At 36.7% G+C, this 22,955-nt stretch overlaps 1 protein-coding gene across 1 annotated transcript; it reads left to right on the forward strand.

The window, feature by feature from the left end:
• The first annotated feature begins 13,256 nt into the window (after window positions 1-13,256).
• LOC148955459 (artemin) lies at window positions 13,257-22,706 on the forward strand. The gene is made up of 5 exons (XM_089102360.1): window positions 13,257-13,356; window positions 16,506-16,664; window positions 17,211-17,402; window positions 18,902-19,018; window positions 21,125-22,706. The coding sequence occupies exons 2-5, from the start codon at window positions 16,506-16,508 to the stop codon at window positions 21,347-21,349; spliced, it is 693 nt and encodes a 230-aa protein (XP_088958486.1). The 5' UTR covers window positions 13,257-13,356; the 3' UTR covers window positions 21,350-22,706.
• Window positions 22,707-22,955: the final 249 nt, after the last annotated feature.

Below are 22,955 nucleotides of genomic sequence, written 5' to 3' on the forward strand. Positions count from 1 at the left end.
AGGGGACAGCCCCTTTCATATACGGAATAATTTATGTTCGCTTTAAGTTTTAATGTCGCTCCTTACTTTCAGTTTAAAAAACTTGTTTTTTTTTATTTAATTCAGAACCAAAACAAGAGCCAGTCATTGAACTGAGCCATTGCGCAGAAGTGATACCAAATTAAACGAAAAACAAATAAAGCAACAATCCTAAAATATTTTATTTTTGTTCCATAAAAAGTTTCCTTAATTGATTTGCTTTTACTTTCCCAAAACTCCTATATTATTTTGTGTTTTCAGTAAAGCGCAAGTTTTCTATAATCATAGAAACATAGGGAAACATAATTATCTTTTTTTATTTATACGAAATAATTTCTGTTCGTTTTAATGTTAATGTCACTCCTTAGTTTCAGTTGAAAACTTGTTTTTTTATATAATTTCTGATCATCACCGAAATAGAGTGCTAAGTACTATTTTGCTGGGACGTATAGGAATTACCATGCTTTTTGCTGGGACGTATAGGAAAAACATTTCCAGAGCATGTACTTATGGATTTGCTTGCCTTATGTTCCTTTGTGTCTTTCCAGAGCATGAACTTATGGATTTGCTTGCCTTATGTTCCTTGGCGTCTTTCCAGAGCATGTACCTATGGATTTGGGTGGATTATGTTCCTTCCTATGCTATTCTAAGGGTTTATGTTCCCTCCCATGCTATTCTAAGGGTTTATGTTCCCTCCCACGCTATTATAAGGGCTTATGTTCCTTCCCATGCTATTCTAAGGGTTTATGTTCCTTCCTATGCTATTATAAGGGTTTATGTTCAATCCCATGCTATTCTAAGGGTCTATGTTCCCTCCCATGCCATTCTATAGCGCTATGTTCCTTCCATTGTTATTTGATGGGACCTCTACACGTGATTAAACACGTTTTGCTTGCTTTTCATTGGTACCTTTCCAAACGAGCGGGGATTCCCCACTAGTTCCTACACATTGCAAAAAGCAAGATATTTATTATAAATTTGGAACAATATCAATCTATTGAAATGGTTAACGATAACAAACATGTTTTCAACCAGAAGAGTTTTTAAAGCACATTCAGCATGGCTTGTTTTTTTTTTTTTTTTTGGCAATTAGCATTTTTTTGTGTTAAAAAGCACCATTAATTTCGATCATTGCTCTAAAAAAAAGGGTTTAGCATTTGCGAATTTGATCCTATTAAGGTGGAAAAAAAGGGTTTAGCATTTGCGAATACTTCGCTGTTTTCTGTATAATGCACAAGTGGTGTTTGAACACTGTTGTCAGTTTAAAATAGAGTCTAACGAGGGCTTGTTAACTCAGGCAATTTGGTATAAATTTGGGACAACATAAATCTATGAAAATGGTTAATGATGATAGAATGACATTGTGAGTTGACCTAGCTCTACCTCTCCGATGTGTTCTGTATAATAAACAAGTGGTGTTTGAACAGTGTTGTCAGTTTAAAATAGAGTCTAACGTTAGTATACTAAAAAGTTGATAGTAAGAGAGATGTAGATGGCAAGAAAAGAATTTTAATAACGGATAGCTTTACTTCTTCGATGTGTACTGTATAATAAACTATTTCTGTAAAATCTGAGCTAATAAGGGTTTTTGGCCGTAAACTCTAGTTTTTTGTAAGCAAGTTATGGAAAATACAATTCTATGGTTCAAATCTGAAACTTAAGTCTATTTTTGGATTGAAAAATAAAACTGTTTCCGTAAAATCTGAGCTAAAAAGGGTTTTTGACCGTAAACTCTAGTTTTTTTGTAAGAAAATTATGGAAAATACAATTCATTGGCTCGTTTGGAAAGGTACCAATGAAAAGCAAGCAAAACGTGTTTAATCACGCGTAGAGGTCCCATAGAATAACAATGGAAGGAACATAGTGCTATTGAATAGCATGGGAGGGAACATAAACTCCTAGAATAGCATAGGAAGGAACATAAACCCTTAGAATAGCATAGGAAGGAACATAAGCCCTTATAATAGCATGGGAGGGAACATAAGCCCTTATAATAGCATGGGAGGGAACATAAACCCTTAGAATAGGATGGGAGGGAACATAAACCCTTAGAATAGCATAGGAAAGAACATAATCCACCCAAATCCATAAGTACATGCTCTGGAAAGACGCCAAGGAATATAAGGCAAGCAAATCCATAAGTACATGCTATGGAAAGACGCCTAGGAACATAAGGCAAGCAAATCCAGAAGTGCATGCTCTGGAAATGTTTTTCCTATACGTCCCAGCAAATAGCATGGTAATTCCTATACGTCCCAGCAAAATAGTACTTAGCACTCTACTCACCGATCTAGGGGAGATATGATACCTCTAGAAATTACTGCAAAAAGGACTCTAGAAAGGACGTTCCTCCCTTCAATTACCGCCGTTAGAACTAGCACACAGAATTCATCGCAGAGTGAAGTTTGAAGGTCCAATTCACAACTGTTGATCATTCAAGCTTAATTTTTGGTGGATTTTTAGTTGAAAAGTTTTTAGTTGTAGTTAATTTGTTTTCGCAATAACATTTTACTTTTAAGATTAGTATATGATTTTTGAAACTTACTAAGGGGGCTTGGAGGGGGAGTATACGTTAGGGGTTCTTCTAAACCTCCAGTTAAGCGTTTTGGACCATAACTATTGCAATGGTACCGTTTTATGCTTCCAAACTCTTCCACTTAAGAAGTGGCACCAAAAGTGCTGTTTTTAGTGCTATGTGGCACTTATGGATAGTAAAGTTGAAGAAAAGCACGTAGATATGAGTAATAGCTTTAAAATGAGCCTTCCCGGGATATGCTTTAAAAAATGAGTGCATCACATTTGCAAAAATAGTGAATTATCTGAAAAGTAATCATAAGAAGGGATTAACCATGATTAAACAAAAAATCCAAGCAGCAAATCGAACGCATGATGATCTAATTTGAAGTCCAGCGCTGTACTAACAGAAACACGCCTCTAATAATCGAATTTAATATATTGGTGTTTGTAGGACTTTAATTGCGTAGCTTATTAAGGGGGCCGGGAGGAGGAACATGCGGGAGGCGTTCTTCGAACGTCCAATTAAGGGTTTTGGACCATAATTATTACAATGACACTGTTTTATACTTCCAAGATTTTCCACGTAAGAAGTGGCACCTTTACCCCCTCCCCTAATATCCAAATCTATAGCCCAAGTTTATTTCTAAAGTAACGAAGAAACTAATGAAAAAAAATGGTGTGTTCTCGAATTTTACACAGCGTAAACTTGAGTGAGTGGCGCATAATACACAAGTACCAAAATTTCTTCCCTCCTAAAAAAAAAAAAAAAAAAAAAAAAAAAAATTCTCAAATTTGGAAAGCCTTATTTTCCACGGGGGGGGGGGGGGGGGTATTTTCCTTGGGGGGGGGGGGGGGTACCGGGTGTATTTTCCACGGGGGGGGTATTTTCCGCGGTGGTGGGGGTATTTTCTGGGGGTATTTGCTGCGGGGGGATTTTCCGCGGGGCATTTTCATGTTTTTTGCGGGGGGGGGAGTATTTTCTGGATGGGGGGGTATTATCTGGGGGAGGTGGTAAACGCCTAGAACCGTGAAATCTAATAGATGGTAGAATTTGTAAAAACCAAGTAAATATAAGGAATATCTTTTAATTGAGCAATTAAACATGTATGTATTATGGTAGCCTGCTAACGTTGCAGTAGCTTACTGGTGAGCAGACGATTTATGAAACTTACTAAGGGGGATGAAGGGGGAGTTTACGGGAGGGGCTCTTGTAAACCTCCAGCTAAGGGCTCTGGAACAAAACTGTTACAACAGTACTGTTACTTTTGTACTTCAGAGACTTTCTACTTAAGAAGTGGCACCAAAAGTGCTGTTTTCAGTACTATATCGCACTTAGAATCAATTAAAGCACGTAGATATGAGCAATAGCTTTCAAATGAGTCATTAAACATAACTCTTAAAAGTTTTGCTATCCCAATAGCCCCAGCTTTTCCACTTAAGACATGGCACCAAAAGTATCGTTTTTAGTGCCATTTAGAACTTGCAGATGGTGGAATTTGGACGAAGAACTTAGATATGAGCAGTAGCTTTTATATGAGATATAAAAAATCTGTCTACGATATTCTGATAGCCTGCTAGCGTCACCCCTAGAGAAATGGCACAAAAAGTAACATTCCAGTGTCATTCGGCATTTTCAGATGGCAGAATTATTAAACAGCATCTAGATATCAGAAATAGCTTTTGAATGAGCCATTAAGCCTCTCTCTATAATGTTATGGTAGCCCGCTAGGCCTACTGAAAAAAATGGGAGACAGATCAGTGCTACCGATGCAAAAAAAGATTTTCCTTGTTGTTCAAGGAGGGGGACTGTAATTTCCCCGAACAAGGTTTTCGACCATGCTTATTGCAATGGTACATTTTTCATTTTGATATGATGTCATTTTTGAGGGGAATTTCATTTTTGAATTTCTTTTCGCAATAAACTTTTACTTTTAAGACAAACCGAAATAATAGTTACCATTCCTGAGTCAGTGTCAGATAGCATTTTTTTTTCTCTAGGAAGTTTTTTTCAAAACACGTTTTTAAATTTTGGCTACTATTGGCTGTTGTTCGCTCGTTACAAAAATCGTGGTTGCAGCTACCTTTTTTAACTTTTGGTTACTATGGGCTGTTGTTCGCTCTTTACAAAAATCATGGCTGCAGCTACCGCTGCAACCATGATTTTTGTTCGCTCTAAGTTTCAACTTCGCTGTTTACTTCCCTCAGAAAAACCTTGTTTTTTTTTTTAATTAATAATCATATAGAGGCCAAAAACTAAGATTGAAAATAAATGCTCGATAATTTCACGAACATTTGACGTCCTAATTCTAAGTCCGACGCTCTACAGACTGAACAACGAACTCTAATAATCTAATTTTATCTATTGGGTTTTATAGGATCACAATTGTGATATTTACAACCCTTTTCCCAGAGACTGTGGAGGGTCGTGTCATCATCAAAAGCATAGTTATTGGATCTTTAAACTATACTTTAAATAAAACAGCTATCTCAAAATTTTCATCGGACGACTTTAGGTAAGGGGGCTAGCTCCCCTAAAATATTTTAGGTAAATTAGAAAGGGCAGTGGCAATTTTAATTTCCGTTCGAATGAGTAATTGCACATCTCTCTATGATGTTCTGGCAACCGGCTAACCCTGGTTGAAGAAAAAGAAAGAAAGGGGAGACACATCAGTGCTACCCACGCAAAAAAAGTGATTTTCCTTCTTGTTCAAGGTGGGGGGACCTATACAAAGACCTATACAAGGGACCTAATTACCCTATACAAGGTTTTTGACCATACTGATTCCAATGGTGCATTTTTTATTTTGATCTGACGCCATTTTCAAGGGGTTTCAGGCTCTTTTTCAAAATCACCATAAATTTGTTTTCGCAATAAACATTTACTTTTAAGAATAGCCCGAAATAATAGTTACTATTCCTGAATCATTGTCAGATGGCAACTTTATCTCATAAGGTATTTTTTTCAAAACTTATTTTTCAACTTCTGATTACTATGGGCTGTGGTTTGCTCTTTACTATTTTGCAGCTATAGAAGACACAAAACCATGACTAAATAAAACCCGATACCCATGTTTCCGATATCGGTACGCGCGATACCTATAGGTCTGATACCACGTACAGCCCTTTCCCCAGGGACTATGGAGGGTTATATCATCACCAAAACCACAGTTATTGGACCTTTGAACTATGTTGAACCAAATGGTCATTTTTGGAACTTTGATCGGACGTTTTGGGGGGGGGGGAGGGATTTTTAGGAGGGGGCTAGCTGCCCTCTTTTCTTTTTGTTTACTTAAAAAGGGCACTATCAAACTTAATTTCCTTCCGAAGGAAAGCCCTGGTAGAAAAAAAGAAAAAGGAGACATCAGTGCTGCCCATGCAAAAAAATGATTTTCCTTGTTGTTTAAGATGGGGCACTGTAATTATCCTATACAAGGTTTTCAACCATGCTGATTTCAATGGTGCATTTTTTTTGTTTTGATCCTACTTCATTTTCGAGGGGTTTCAGGTTCTTTTGTTGAAATCACCATATATTTGTTTTCGCAATAAACTTTTACTTTTAAGATTAACTGAAACAATAGTTACCATTCCTGATTCAGTGTCAGATGGCGATTTTTATCATCAGGCAATTTTCAAACGCGTTTATCAACTTTTGGTTACTATGGGCCGTGGTTCGCTCTTTACTAGGTTGTACTGCTCCAACAATGATTATATAAAAAAAAATTATCAACTGTAAGTAAGAAGCTATATCCAGACTTCAAACGAACAAAAATTATATCGTATATGAGAGTGGCTGCTCCCTTCTCAATCCCTCGCTCTTTATTCTAAAGTTCCTTAGTCCTTAAAAAAAGCTTCTTACTCTAATTTCACGGCCCTTGTGCTTCAACAGTCTTTGTTAAAAAATTGGAACAAAAAGTCAAACTTAAGTATAAAGAGCGAGGAGGCAGCCTCATATATGGAATAATTTCTGTTTGTTTGAAGTTTTAATATTGCTCCTTAACGTCAGTTGAAAAAACTTGTTTTCTTATTTAATTTCTGACATGAAATCATGCCCAAAGTCTAACCAAGATCTTAATTCGGGGTACCAGCCCCAAAAACTCCTGGTTTTTTCCTGGTTGACTGTATATGGTATGCGTGTAACTGAACCATCGTGAAACTGAACCAAAAGCAACTGAGCCCCTGTAACGGAACCACCGTGTAACTAAACCACCGTGTAACTGAACCACCGTGCAACTGAACTTCTGTATAACCGAACCCCTGTACAACTGAACCCTCGTGTAACTGAACCACCAGGCAACTGAACCCCATTTAACTAAACCCTCGTGCAACTATACCCCCGGGCAACTCAACCCCATTTAACTGAACACCCGTACAACTGAACCACCGTGCAACTGAACCACCGTGCAACTGAACCACCGTGCAACTGAACCACCTTGCAACTGAACCACCGTACAGATGAACCACCGTGCAACTGAACCACCGTGCAACTGTACCACCGTGCAACTGTACCACCGTGCAACTGAACCCTCGTATAACTGAACCATCGTGCAACTGAACCAGTGAACTCAGTTTTTCAGTATGCTAAAAATATGAGGCAATATCATTGGGTAAAACACAAGTTAGAATTTTTGCATGTTTAACCTTGTTGGAATTATTTGTTTCTTAAAGTCATGATATAAACGCCTGTCAAGATCATTCATAAAAAAACTCTGTTTTATCTTTGCAAAAAAAAAAACAAAAAAAACAACAAGATCCGATGTCAGAAACCAATAAGGCTGATTTATTTGTCTTTTTTTTTCAGATGAATAATACCTTTCTGGACGTTAAGTAACAATCATATGTGTTTAAAATATTTGATCTTTGCAAATTTTGATCAATTTAATTTAAAAAAACAAAGTTTTTCCGAGGTAACTAAAGAGCAAAGTTGAAACTTAAAACGAACACAAATTATTACTTCACAGCCTATCTAACATATATCAATAAAACTAATGCACATTAATCAACTGGCGATATGTCCCTATATTTGCAAGGTTATAGAAAACTAGCGCTTTACTGAAAATACAAAAGCCAAATATGAACAAACAAGAATATTGATTGAGGATTCAAAAATAAATACGTAGATTCACAACAGCCAACTAATCCATAACGCTTTTCGTAGTCTTACAGGAGCTGTGACTACAGTAACTTTCAGTATACAATTAAAATTATCTTAAAAACTTAGGAATAAAAATAATAAGTTTAAAGTCATTACACAGCATATCAAATAATGGATTGATTTATCAGGTAACATCTTGGTCTCACCTAGTATTACTCGAAATGAAGAACATATCAACCGTAAAATGAACTCTGGAAATCCAGTTATTTTTTTCTATAAAGCGGAGGATTTTAAGTTGTGATACTAATTCTAAAGCGAGTTTGTAGTCCTAATACTAATAAGGTTCCTTGACTTCAAACTTGTCTACGAAATAATCATGAAATGTCTCTTTCAGATCCAAAGCGACATTCAATCATTGAACTGAGCTCATTGTGCAGAAGTGATGCCAAATTAAACGAAAATATATAAATAAAACAGCAGTCAAAATATGCTTTACTTTTATGCTGATAAAATTGTCCTTAAAGTTTTACTTTTACCGTACCAAAACTCCAATATTATTTTGTGTTTTCAGTAAAGCGCTAGTTTTCTGTAATTCTACAAACATAGGGAAATATCACCAGTTGTTTTATTTGCATTAGTTTAATTGATATATACTAAGATGGGCTGTGAAGCTGCAATTTTTATTCGTTTAAGTTTCAGATTCGCTCTTTACTGCTCTCGGAAAAACTTTATTTTTTTAAATTAATCTATGATTGGCTTTTGTAAAAATTTGGTTTAGAAACAACGGTGCTACGACCTTGTCTATTTATAGAGAATAATTTCTGTTCACTTTAAGTTTTAATTTTGATCCTTAGTTTCAGTTGAAAACTTATTTTTTATACAATTTCTAATCACCTCCAATCGACAAGATCTGAAGGAGAAAATAAGTTTAGAGTGGAAAAACCACGTAGATATAGGCAATAGCTTTCAAATGAGCCATTAAACGTCACTCTGAAAAGTTCTAGTAGCCCACTAGCCCCAGCTTTTCCACTTGAGACATGGCACCAAAAGTGCCGTTTTACTGCCATTTGGAACTTGCTGGTGGTTGAATTTATAGGAAGGACGTAGATATGAGCAGTATCTTTTATATGAGCTATTAAAAATCTGTCTAGATACCTACGATACCAATACGCCTAATAACAAGCAGTACGCCAATACCGATACGCGTGATATCAATATGTCCGATACCGATACAGTGTGTAGCCCTTTCCCCAGGGACTTAGGAGGGTCATATCATCACCAAAACAAAAGATGTTTGACCCTTTAACTATATTGAACAAAATGGCTATCTTAAAATTGTGATTGGATGACGTTGGGGGAAGGGGGCCAATAGAGAGGGGGGGGGCTAGTTGCCCTCCAATCTTATGGTCACTCAAAAAGACACTAGCAAATTGGATTTTCCGTTCGAATGAGCTATTGCGCATCTCTCTATGATGTTCTGGTCATCACCTAGTCTTTGCTAGAAAAAAAAAACGAAAAAAACAAACAAAAAGACAGAGCAGTGCTACATATGCAAAAAAGTCATTTTCCTTGTTGTTCAAGGAGGGGGTTGTAATTCCCCGTGACTAGGTTTTCGACCATGCTGATTCCAATGGTAGACTTTTCCCTTTGATATGACGCCATTTTGAGGGGTTTCAGACTTTTTTCGAAATCACCATAACTTTTTTTTTCGCAATAAACTTTTTAAGACGAACCGAAATAATAGTTTCTATTCCCAAATCAGTGTCAGAAAGCAATTCTTTTCAATAGGTAGTTTTTTTTCTAAACTCGTTTTTTAACTTTTGGTTACTATGGGCTGTGGTTCGCTCTTTACTAGGTTGCAGCTACCGCTGCAACCATGATCAAACTTCGAATGGTAGAATTGATAAACAACACGTAGATGCGAGCAATAGCTTTCAAATGAGCCATTAAACATAACTCTTAAAAGTTCTGGTAGCCCATTAGCCCCAGCTGTTCCACTTGAGAAATGGCACCAAAAGTACCGTTTTTAGTGCCATTTGCAACTTACTGCTGGTGGAATTTATATGAAGGACGTAGATAAGAGCAAAATATTTTATATGAGCTATAAAAAATCTGTCTACGATGGTTTGGTAGCCTGCTAGTGCCACCCCTTGATAAATGCCACAAAAAGTGTCATTTTAGTACAAATGGAACTTGAAGATGGTGTAATTTATAAAAAAAAAGCACGTAGATACGTGAAATAGCTTTTGAATGAGCCATTAAGCATCTCTCTATCATGCTCTGGTAGCCTGCTAGGCCTGCTGAAAAAAAAAAAAAAAAAAAAAAAAAAAAAAACGAGAGACAGATCAGTGCTACCGATGCAAAAAAAGTGATTTTCCTTGTTGTTCAAGGAGGGGGACTTTAATTTCCCTGTACAAAGTTTTCGACTATGCTGATTCCAATTGCACACTTTTCATTTTAATCTCACGCCATTTTGAAGGATCTCAGACCTTTCTTCGAAATCTCCATAAATTTCTTTTCGCAATAAACTTTCACTTTTAAGATGAACCGAAATAATAGTTACCATTCCTGAGTCAGTGACTAAATGGCAATTTTTTTAATTAGGCATTTTTTTCAAAATACATTTTTTAACTTTTGGTTACTATGGGTTGTGGTTCGCTAACGATATGTGCGATGGTTCTAGGCGTTTACCCACCCCCTCCCCCCCCGAAAAATACCCCCGCGAAAAATACCCCCCTAAAAATACCCCCCGCGGAATATACCCCCCGGAAAATATCCCCTCCCGCGGAAAATACCCTCCCCAGAAAATACCCCCGCGGAAAATACCCCTCTCTTCGGAAAATACCCCCCCCCGTGGAAAATGAGATTTTCCAAATTTGAGAATTTTATTTGAGTTTTATTTTTTTAATTTCCGTAGTGGGAAGGAATTTTGGTACTTGTGTATTATGCGCCATTCACTCAGGTTTACGTTGTGTAAATATATGGGAAATATATAATTTGGGCTATATATTTGATCCTATGGGGCGGGGGGGGGGGGTAAAGTACTTGGATAGTTTGAAGTCAGAAAACAATTCTATCTAGGTATATGGCCACTAAAAAATTACGGAAGAGTAGCGAGGTATCTAAAAATTTTGTTAACTGAAAAAAAAAATAAATAAAAATCCCAGTATAAACTAAATCTAATGTTTCATTTAAGTGTTTTTCCAAGTGTTAAGTGTTTTTTTTTTCAGTGACTGTTTTTCCAAGCATTTAGTACTATTATTAGGTTAATGTAGTGTTTCATTTAAGTGTTGTATGACGATCGCTGATCAATTTTTATGTTATTTTTGCCTTTCATTTATGTTATTTTACTGTGCTCATGGCTGTATATTTGGCTTTAAAATACACTTATCTATCTATCTATCTAATATGCAGAATAATTGTACCAAACACATTTTGCATGCAGACCCGCTATGCTTTACCCCTGCCCCCCTAATGTGCAAATTTATTGCCCAAATTTTTTGCTAAAGTAACGAAGAAACTAACGAAAAAACCGGTGTGTTCTCGAATTTTACAGAGCGTAAACTTGAACGAGTGGCACATAATACACAAGTACCAAAATCCCTTCCCCCTGCGGAAATTAAAAAAATAAAACTTAAATAAAATTCTCAAATTTGGAAAGCCTTATTTTCCACGGGGGGGGGGTATTTTCCACGGGGAGGGGGGTGGCTGATGGTATTTTCCGGGGGGGGGGGGTATTTTCCGCAGGGGGGTATTTTCCGGGGAGTATTTTCCGCGGGGGGAATTTTCCAGGGGGGCATTTTCCTGGGATAATCGCCGGGGGGGGGGGGGGTAAACGTCAGCCACATGTGCGATACCGATGCGCCCGATACCACGTACAGCCGTTCCCCAGGGACTATGGAGGGTCATATCATTATCAAAACCATATTTATTGGCCTTTGAACTATTTTAAACAAAAATGGCTGTCTCGAAGTTTTTATTGGAGGACTTTGGGTTAGGGGCATTAAATTTTGGATTAGGGCCTCAAATCAACGTAAATTTTTTTCGGAATAAAATTTTACTTTTAAGACGAACCAGAATAATAGTTACCATTCCTGAATCAGTGTCACCAAATGGCAAATTTTTTTTCACTAGGCCGTTTATTTTCAAAACGCGTTTTTTAACTTTTGATTACTATGGGTTGTGGTTCGCTCTTTACTAGCTTGCAGCTACCGCTGCAACCATGATGTCTTTGAGGATATTGCAGCTAATAAGGATATGGGAGGGGGCTGGTTGCACTCCAGCCTCTTTTTCAACATTCCTTAAACATGCCCAGAAAGTTGAAACTTCATACCCTCAGCTTTTTACCCTCAGCTTTTCTCGACACATTGCAGATACGTCGTGTTGTAAAACTGAATGCACTAAGTACCTCTTGATTTATTTGAAGATGCTCCTAACATTTTTCGAACGATGTGATAAAAAGAAAAAGTTCAAATAGGGATAAAATCCTTTTAATAGACAGTGTTTCACAAACAGTGATAGAAATTCACATAAATACCAGATATTTCGGTCACATATGCAGTGACCGTCATCAAACAGTTCGTGGTAACGAACTGTATGTAAGGAGTGACCCGGCTCAATAATAGGCTAATCGAAACTCTAAGAAACGGAATTTTGATACCAATAGACAAATCAAAAGAATCAGATTTTTATGCTGACTTCAAATATATTTGTTTCATCAAGTTTAGTCGTACCCATCAAAATTTACGCGCTTGAGAAAATTTGCCTTATTTTTGAAAAAAGGGGAAAACACCCCCAAAAATCGCACCATCAGATTCAGCGTATCAGAGAACCCTACTATAAAGGTTTCAAGTTCCTATCTGTAAAAATGTGGAATTTTGTATTTTTTGCCAGAAGAAAGATCACTACTACTCTCTGCAACTGGGAAGCTCAATATATAGTTTTTGATATTTTTAAATCGATTGGTTATCTCAGAATTTTCAATTGATAGCAGCCTGGTCCTTTTGGGGTCAAAATTGTAGTTTACTGCCACAACATGACAAAAAAACGTCACTTTCCAGTGGCACAATCTTTTTAGTCACTTAAAAAAGGCACTAGAACTTTTAATTTCTGTTCAAAGAAGCCGTCTCCCGATCTTCTAGGGTCTCTGGTTCGATACAACGAACTCTGTGTAAAAGAAACCCAACAAATTAACACGCATCCGTGATCTTTCTTCTGGGGAAAACAACAAATCGAATTTCCACACTTTTGTTCATAATTAAATCGGAACCTTGCATGCATGGGGAACAACCAGAATCCTTGTATCCCCGACCCCTCATGTTATTTTTAACTATTTCCATGAGAGTCTTTGAAAGATGGCAGCATTTTTATACTTTCTCATTACTTAGCATAACCACGGTAATCACCCGACCATACTCCCGCCCGAATCGATTAGTTTTGTTATGAGTAGCCTACATTCAACCATTTTAATTAATATAAGTTTTTGTTCGGGGTTTGTATAAGCAATTCTTTCTTTTTTCCGACAAACAAATAACCAGAAACCTCCCACATGGGATATTGCAGCAATCTGAGGGTAAATAGGTTTCTCGAGAATGGAAGAAACACTACGCTGACCTTGTTTACAATCCAATTTCACTGGAAAAGGGGTGCTTTGTCAATATAGGCCCGCAATGTTTGAAAAATAAAGTCAGTTTGTCTTGTGATCATATAGTGAACACATCAACTTAAAGGTAGAGAATTTTATTTTCTATATCCACAGTCTACGTTGGGTGTTGGAATAGAAGTGGCAGTCATGTATCTAAATTAGCATCAAGCCAGATCATTAAATTTTCACTAACTCTTGAAAGAACCAATTTAAAACTGGTTAATGGAAAAGTGTATGCTTCTTACATGGTTGTTCTAATTAAATAAAACAAAAGATTAACTGAAATTAAGGAGCGACATTAAAACGAATAGAAACTATTCCGTGTATGAAAGGGGCTGTCCCCTCCTCAACGCCTCGCTCTTTACGCTAAAGTTTTTTAGGTACTGGTGCATTATGCACCGCAAAGAAGTCAAGTTTGGTTAATGCTAGCCTAATGAAATAAAATAGGAAGAATATATAATAATTTAGAAACAAATTTGGGCTATATATTTGCCCATTAGGGGGAGCGGGGGGGGGGTAAAGCATAGCATATGTTAAATACGTAACCTAACCTACCCAAAGCCAACCCAGGTACCTTTCTCCCTCCTAAACCCCAAGAAACAATCGTTTATAATTGAGAAACCACGCTTTGCCATCAATTTATCTAGGCTAGCAAATCACCCGGTCTGCTAATGAAATAGCAGTTTGATGGATTTCGTGACTGATTTCTTTGATACAGTATATAGCGATGCCCGCATAATGCCCCAGTGCCGTTTTTTATTGTTTTAAAAAATAAAGTGAGATAGTTGTGAGCGTAGAGTGAGGCGTTGAAGAGGGGACAGCCCCTTTCATATATGAAATAATTTATGTTCATTTCAGTTAAAAAACTTAGTTAAAAACTTTCAGTTAACTTATACTTTCAGTTATACTTTCAGTTAAAAAAAATAGTTTTTTTCTATTTAATTTATGAACGTTTTTTAATTATTGCAGCTTTGATTTTGGCTCACCGTACATGAATAATTAAAACGAAATTTGAATATTAATTTTACTTTTCTTTGGCTAAACGTTTTTCTTGAAATTTACGAAATTCTATATTCGTATACTTTTGTTACGTATATTAGGGGGTTCGCCTCCTAGTCAATATGTTGCTCTACGCTAAAAGTTCAAATCTTGTTCCAATTTTTAAGAATGACCTCTTAATCACAAAGGCCGTTAATTAGAATAAATAGCTCTGAAAGTACAAAAAAAACATTAGCGTAAAGAGCGAGGTAATGACTAGGGGGTGAACCTAATCATGCGTAATAATTTCTGTTCGTTTTAAAATTTGATGTTGCTCCTTACTTTCAGTTGAAAAAATGGTAAAATTATAGCTCCTTTTGGCTATCTTGGAAAGGGGTTAAGTTAGGAAAATGACTTTCAGGGATGGGTCTATAGGCTAAAGTATGGACCAGGAAGGTATTTTGAAGTACCTACCTCTGCTCCTTCTCCCTGTAGAGGGTCCTGAAATTTGCCTACGACATTGAAATTTTGACATTAACATTTTACCTTAATTTTCAGTTATCAGTTTCTTTTTCTCTGGCTTTAGTTCCTAAGATGCAACTGCTATTTTGAGTAGAATTTTAAGCCATATCAAATGTTTTTTTCCAAAATTCAGGAAATTTATTTGTATATCTTTAAAACTTTATAAATTGGGATTGAGGAAAGTTTTGAAGCTGGAAACAATTTTGTTGTACTTCATTTAAGCAGAAGATCTATTTTGCAAGGTTTCACTTTTATAAAACATATTTTTAAAGGTCATCAAAGGTCAAAACCCTCTAGAGGGAGAAGGAGTGGAGATAGGTACTTCAAAATAACTTCCCGGGCCATACATTAGCCTGTAGACCCATCCCTGAAAGTTTTATTTTCCTAATTTAACCCCTTTCCAAGATAGCTTAAAGTAGATAAAGTAGAATTTTACCAAAAATAGTTTTTTTTATCTAATTTCTGATCCGTTTTTAAATAATGCTAGGAAATCCAGCGCCCTCTTCATAGCAATGTCCCTTCCCCCATGAAAACTTCCTCCTTGGAAAAATCCTCCCACGTAACCCCCGACCCAACCCCTAACTGCCAGAAAAATTCTCCCCTGAAAACGTCTGTATACTTCCCAATAACCAATGTTATATATACACATTGGGCAAAGTTCATACCTTTGGGCAACTTGCATATCTTCCCCCGGCGACTGTGGGGAATTAAGTCATCCTCAAAGACATAGTTTTTGTATTTTTCGACCATACTGAACGAAATGGCCGATCTCAAAATTTGATCGGGTGACTGGGGAAAAAATGAGCGTGGGTACTTTTTTTGGTCATTTTTTTGGTCACTAAAATGGGCACTTAAAATGGGCAATAGAACTTAATTTCCGTTCGAAGTCACTCCTGGAAAAAAAAAGAAAACTTTAACTAACCTCATACCCTCCCCCAATGTGCAAATATATAGCACAAATTATATATTTGACGTGGATTTTGCCATGGCGTCACTCCTTTGGTTTCAAACCGTGTACCGACAAATTGAATCAATGCGATAATCAGAGACAGATATCATTCAGAATTTTTCAGATATCAGAGAGATATATCATTCCGACTATCTATTTTATATTAGAAGGACAGGGGTAAGGTATTGCAATCAAAATGTCCAATTAAATAAAAGGAAGACTTGGCTGCTTTGGTAGTTACTTTCGAATCAGTTACAATAGCTTGAAAAAATAAACAACGATAAACGATTTTATTATCCAAACGCCTTACACGGTGTTGCCGATCAGCGGCAGTTCTTGTCATCATGCATAACCTACATATCTAAATGCTTTGTAATAAATGGTATCAAGTTCTAGCTACTTGACTACCATTAGGGCCACAGAAGGAATTGCCTAGAACTCAGTACTTTGTGAAAACAACAGCAATCAGTAGAAAGTTTTTTGGGGATGGTCTTAATGCCCTTTGATTAGACAAAAACAAGAAATAGATCCTTTTCTGCCTTCTGTTTTCAACTTCTTCCATTTTCGGATTTCAATTTTCCCTGTAATTTCATAAAGTTCCAGTCACTGTTCTTTTTCTTTGTGGTTTTCAAGCAGGAATATTGGGATCATGAAGATACAATATTTTTAAAATTTTTGCATTGTCACCCCTTTAATAAAATTTTTTTTTTACAAAAAATTCAGAAAAAAAAGCTCATTTTAGGAAAGTCGAGCTTGTTTTATTTATATTTTTATTAATTTTCCAGATGGCAACAGAAGGTGCAAGAAATGTTGGACAATCAGCTCCTGAAGGCAAAGTTCAAATGGACTGCCCAAGCAGGCATAATTTCGATCCAGAGTGTGAAAAGGCGTTTGTTGAACATATTCATCTCGAATTGGCATCGTCCTATCATGCATGGTCAATGGTAAGCCACTTGCAAGTTCTAAAATTCTAAAAAAAAACTGAGGGACTAAGACTTGACATGGGCGAAGTTTAATGTTTGTTAGCAGCTAAACCAAAACTCCACAACTCCATACCTCCCAATATTTTTTCCGGTTTTTCCAACAATGATTCATAAAAGCTATACGATGAATGTCCAAAAATTACAAATCTTGCCTAGATTAAGCCTTTCTGACTGCTTTAACAGTTTAAAAAAATCAAAATATGATTCCTTGCCATATAAACAAAGAAAGCATTAAACAGCTAAGTTGGGATGGTCTCCAAACTCCAGTAATTTCCCACTCAAAATAACTAGTAATTTCTTATTACTCAAGCAGGAGTATCAACAACTGCCATTCATTTTGAGCGTTGGTGGGTAATTGCTAGACTTTGCTAGACTTTTTCAGTATGGTTAGTATAGGGACCACTTGTATTTGTAAATGTTACAAAATGTTGCAGACGCTTATTTTGACTTACTGCCATCTTAGAATGTTGGCAATTTGTTAAACTCAACTAACGCTCTTCTTTATAGTGGGCTTTCTATGCCAGAGACTGCAAGGCTGCCGTGGGCATGACCCGACTGTGCGAATGGGCTAGCCATGTGAGTGCTCAGAGGGCAAGACGAATGGCGGCTTACGTATTGACAAGAGGAGGTCATGTTGATTATAAAGAAATTCCAGCACCAAAGAAGCAAGGATGGGACAATTTTGAAGATGCGTTTTCCGTGAGTTGGTTTTTCTAAGTTTTCCAGGAAAGTAGGTGTCTACTTCGTTTTGTCGTTTATTCCTTATAAAAGCTATGTTATGGCAAGAGCACCCAATCATTTCTGAATAGTTTGGCCACAAACTAAGAAAATAAATTATAATGACTAGATAGTAATCCTTATCTTATCTCGTAGTGGTCCTTAAATCTGTATCCAGAACTTTTTTTGGGGGGGGGGCTTACACAAAAAGGCACATTAAAATTTGCACTAAACACATTTTTGTTGCGCTCTACGACAGGAGGATGGGTTCGAACCCCCTATCCCCCTGGATACGGCCTTGGCTGAAAAGTTGTTTAAACTTCGTTTGTAGTGATTTTTTGAAACTTGTAGTGATCTTTTGAAAATGCCAGTCAGGGTCTACGTAGCTGAATGATGTGTACAAGCTATATCAGGTGGCAAAACAAGAAAGATGCCTAATTTTTATGGCTAAATATTCTTAGGATAACAAAATATACAACAAAATCATGGAAAGCGAACCGCCCAGAACGCATTTTATTAAATACCTAACGTTTCACTGGAAAAGTTTCACTGGTTTCAACGCCCGAAGTTTCACTTTTTTTTAACGTTTCACTGGAATTTCACTGGAAAAGGGGTGCTTTGTCAATATAGGCCCGCAATGTTCACCGCCCAGAACGCATTATATTAAATACCTAACGTTTCACTGGAAAAGTTTCACTGGTTTCAACGCCCATTTCAACGCCCAAAGTTTCACTTTTTTTAACGTTTCACTGGAATTTCACTGGAAAAGGGGTGCTTTGTCAATATAGGCCCGCAACAACAAAATCATGGAAAGCGAACCGCTTTCCATAACATACTATACTATACTATGCTATACTAAGTTTAACATTTATTTAAAAGGGCCGAACAATAAAACATGGCTTCTTAATTTGGGTATAAAGTCCTTCAAAGAACTTTGGGTTTTGTAAGAGGGGGAGGGGAGGGGTTCAAGCCCCGTCTAGCTGTAGTGATTCCTGATGGCATTTCGTTTTTAGCATTACAAAGCAAGTCAGCAGAACGTGTTGCCATGCTTCAAAAATCGTTGAAGAATGAAGCAAAGAATATACGTTTTTAGTAGTTCTATGCTTAGTAGAAACGGAGACCTGGCTATTGAATACGGGCAGCAGTTTTGTTACAAGCAAATTTTAGACTGATTCAAAGCTACAAAATGCAAATTCTTGTCAAATGTAAGGTAAGGTAATTCTGACTGGTCCTGTCGCGCCAATGACAATGACAAAAGTGGGCTGAATTTGATGTTCCCCAGCATGATAAAATCTACATTCCTTGACGTACTTAGAACAGCAATTCGTGATAAGACAAATTATACAAAAAGGATAATTCTAATTTTTAAACATGCAATTATTTTCATTTAAACTTGTGCAATTTTTATTTAAGTGTATGCAATTCTTTTTATTTAACAGGAGCAATTTTGTGGATGTACATATTTTACTTTTCTTTTACAGCATTGTGTTGCAAACAAGAAGAGGATATTAACGTCGTTGCAATCAATATACCAGTGCTGTCAAAGTAAAGACGCACATTGCTCCAACTTCATTCAAACAGATATGATGGACGAAGTGGTGAGATGCTTCTCTACTTGTAAAACCTGATTCAAATCAATTTCGTATCCATCAAGTACAACTCATTAAAACTAAAATTTTAACAGACGTTAAATTGTTACGGAAAATGTGGGAATAAACAACAATGTAAGATCTTATGTGCCATACATCCTTTAAAACGTTGCCAACGCGTGTGAAATACCGTGTAGAATTTCTGACATATGAAAAAGCTGCGTCTAATTAGGTTACAGTCCCGTAGTAATTGAGCTTGGGTGTTCACGTCTTAATCGTCGCTTATTCCTGCTTCTGTAACCAGATTATAAATTTGTACAAAACCTGTTTTTGGAGATAGACACGCAAAACACAACCATCCCTCCCTCCCCTCCTCAAGACCTGGACTACAATTTGTCGGTTCCATGAATTATAAATATGGCTTGGTAGTTTCTGAGAAACTAATAAAAACAAAATAAAATATTGTGATTGCTTTCTTTTTTGGGGCCTGGTGTTCATTTACCGGGTAAAACTGCATGCAGACAGGTAAATAGTATCTTATATGATAGTACCTGGTAAATGATTAAATAAAAATATCAAGTTTTTTAAACTGAAAGTAAGGAGCGGCATTAAAACTTAAAAACGAGCAGAAATTATTCCGTATATGAAAGGGGCTGTCCCCTCCTCAACGCATCGCTCTTTAGCTTACGCTAAAGTTTTTTATTGTTTTAAAAAATAAAGTTGTGAGACAGTGAAACTTTAGCGTAAAGAGCGAGGCGTTGAGGAGGGGACAGCCCCTTTCATATACGGAATAATTTCTGAATGTCGCTCCTTAGCGAACTTCTATATTAGTATATTTTTCTTCTGGCAAAAAATACAAAGTTGCAGATTTTTGCAGATATGAGCTTGAAACCTATGTAATAGGGTTTTTTGGTACGCTGAATCTAGACGGTGTGATTTTCATCAAAATTCTTTCACTTGTAGGGGATGTTTCCCCCCTCTTTAAAAAATCAGGTAAATTTTCTCAGGATCGTGCCTTTGATGAGTAATACTAAACTTAATCAAATTTATATATTTAGAATCCTTTTGATACATTTATTGACATCAAAATTCAAAAGTTTCGATTACTATTGAGCCGTATCGCTTGTTTTTTTATTGTTTTTTCTTTATTACGTATGTTACTACGTATATGAGGGCGTTTTCCCCTTAGTCAATACCACGCTCTTTACGTTGAAAGTTTTTCTGATCGTTTTTTAAATAATGCTTGGAAATCCGGTGCCCCCTTCATAGAAATGTCCCTTACCCCAAAGAAACATCCTACATGGAAAGATTCTCTCGAGTAACCCCCTCCTCCAGCCCCCCCCCCAGCAGAAAGAAATCTCGTTCCTGAAAATGTCTATACTTCCCAGTAACCAATACAATATGTAAGCAATGGAAGTTCATAACTTGCAGCCCTTCCCCTGGGAACTGGGAGATTAAGTCATCCTAAGACATATTTATTAGATTTTCGACTATGCTGAACAAAATGGCTATCTCAAAATTTTAATTGGGTGACTTTGAGAAAAAAATGAGCGTGGGAGGGGGCCTAGTTCCCCTCGTCGTTTTTTTGGTCACTTAAGGGCACTAGAACTTAATTTCCGTTCCAATGAGCCCTCCTACGATATTCTAGGACCACTGGGTCAATACCATTACCCCTGGAAAAAAAACAAACAAATAAACACGCATCCGCGATCTTTCTTCTGGCAAAAAATGGAAAATTCGACATTTCTGTATAGGAGCTTGAAACCTCTACAGTAGGGTTCTCTGATGTGCTGAATATGTTGGTGTGATTTTCATTAAGGTTCTATAACTTTTAGGGGGTCCCCCTTTTTTCGAAAATCTAAAATTTTCAGGCGCGTAATTTTTGATGGGTAAGATTAAACTTGATGACTTATATTTTTGAAAATCAGAATTAAAATTTGATTCTTTTGATGTATCTATTGGTATCAAAATTCCGGTTTTTTTAGTTTCGGTTACCATTGAGCCGGGTCGTTCCTTACTTACAGTTTGTTACCACGAACTTTTTTATAGTACCTGGTGTAACGCCTCCATGACTTACAATATAGCTAGTTTTAACTAACCTTCATTTTCTTTCAGATAGCTTGGAACAAGTTCCTATCAGACTGCTTGTCAAACCTACACTGCATTGGTTCACAAGGAATGGGTCCTTGGGTTTTCGATAGATGGCTTGCAAGAATTGTCATGAGCAAATTCAAACATCCGAAGATACCTTCTTTGTCAACAAGTAACCTAGAATCTAATATTCCGAACGAATTATTTGACGCCGAAGGCGATATGGTGCGTGCCATTAAGAAGCTCTAACGATCGTGTTTGTGATGATTATTTTGGTTTGATATTTTCTTTTTATCCCTGTGTCTTGTATACTGAACGCTGCATGTCCGTAACGAAACGAATTCCACAATTCCAGACGAAGTTGCCCGTCTAGTTGGACCTAGAACGAGTTTCTTCCTAGTACCTGTGAGGAGGGTGGTGGACTTGGGGTAGGCCTAACAGTCCTTGGCATTGTCAGAAGTCTCAGAAACATTTTAAAGGGATGTAATGGAGGTCCTTAAAATTAACAAGACTTACTGCATTTAAGAGCCTTGGATTCTAAATCTAGCGTAGATCTCATTAGGCACCATCAATCGTGCCTTGACTCAAGTGTTTAGATAATTTATTTATTCAATAAATTCCGTTATTTATTCAATAAATTCCACATGAACACTTTAGCACCGCTACGTGCCTTGTCAAAACTTGTGTAGGAGTTATATTCCTACATATATTTTTGACATAAGTGTATAACCTTACCTTCTTGTGCCTTTTAACAATTGTAGATTACCAGTTGTTGCTTCTTAATGACTCATTAAGAATTTAGCTATTCGAGAAAAGAGCATAAGAAATCGCATTCTATGAACCGTACCTGACCTTATCTTTGTCGTTCAGATATCTGAATAAGTATCAACTCGTGACATCCATTCTGCTAAATGAGCTTGATATTAATAGTAATTTTAGCATTCATGTGATATCATCCTTTCTTTGTAATATCGAACATGGACTTTGCCTTACAACATTTCTGCTACTTGTTATAACATCAGCTCCATTTCGGACACTAGAGAAAGATGTTTCAATTAACCAACAGTACCTGACCTTTCCGATCTTTGTTCAGATATCTGAATATCATCAACTCATTAACATTTTGGTATGAGCTTGATTAGAATAATTTTTTAGCATTCCTGTGATTTTTTTTCCACGTGATATTACTCGAATATGGGTCTTTGCGACATACTGATAAGTGTATGTTGTCAAAGTAATCCATAGAATACCGTTCTGGGCTTATTTTATTCCGGTGAAAACAAGGTCAGCATGTCCCTAGCTTAAATTACTTTTGGGTTCTTTTTTTTTCTCGCATTTAAGTCTAACTAGATGCTCTGCTGTGATACTTTTCTTAATTGGGATGGTCGTTTCTTCTTGCTGTATCGAAACATTGTTTCAGCTAGTGGACTTATGTTTTTGTACCTGATGACCTTGTTTTTTAAGTTGCTGTGATTCAACTTCAAAGGCAACTTTTCTGGATTGTGGTACACCGTACTGTACGTTGCATGCTGCGTGTATTCTGTTTGAAAATTTCGTTCCCATTTTGTCATTTCATGTTTTCTGTTTAATAAAAAATTTTGCATAATCAGTTTTGTTTCCTGTAGTCTTGAATGTTACCGGTGCTAGTCATCTGTCACTGATAGTACAAGGAAGGCTTATGCCGTAATTTGCTATATTTTCGTATGTTATTCAATAGTCCTAGGCGTCCGTGCCAAACTATTCTCGGCATCTGAGAATTTGAAGGTAAAAAATATTGTTTATGAAACATTCATGAGCGAAACAGATTTAGAAAAGTGAAAGACAAATGAGTTTTACAGTTAATTGACAAAATTAA

The sequence above is a fragment of the Artemia sp. Qi Xiang Cuo genome, chromosome 2 (assembly GCF_049724085.1).
Source record: "Artemia sp. Qi Xiang Cuo chromosome 2, ASM4972408v1, whole genome shotgun sequence".
Classification (NCBI taxonomy): Eukaryota; Metazoa; Arthropoda; class Branchiopoda; order Anostraca; family Artemiidae; genus Artemia; species Artemia sp. Qi Xiang Cuo.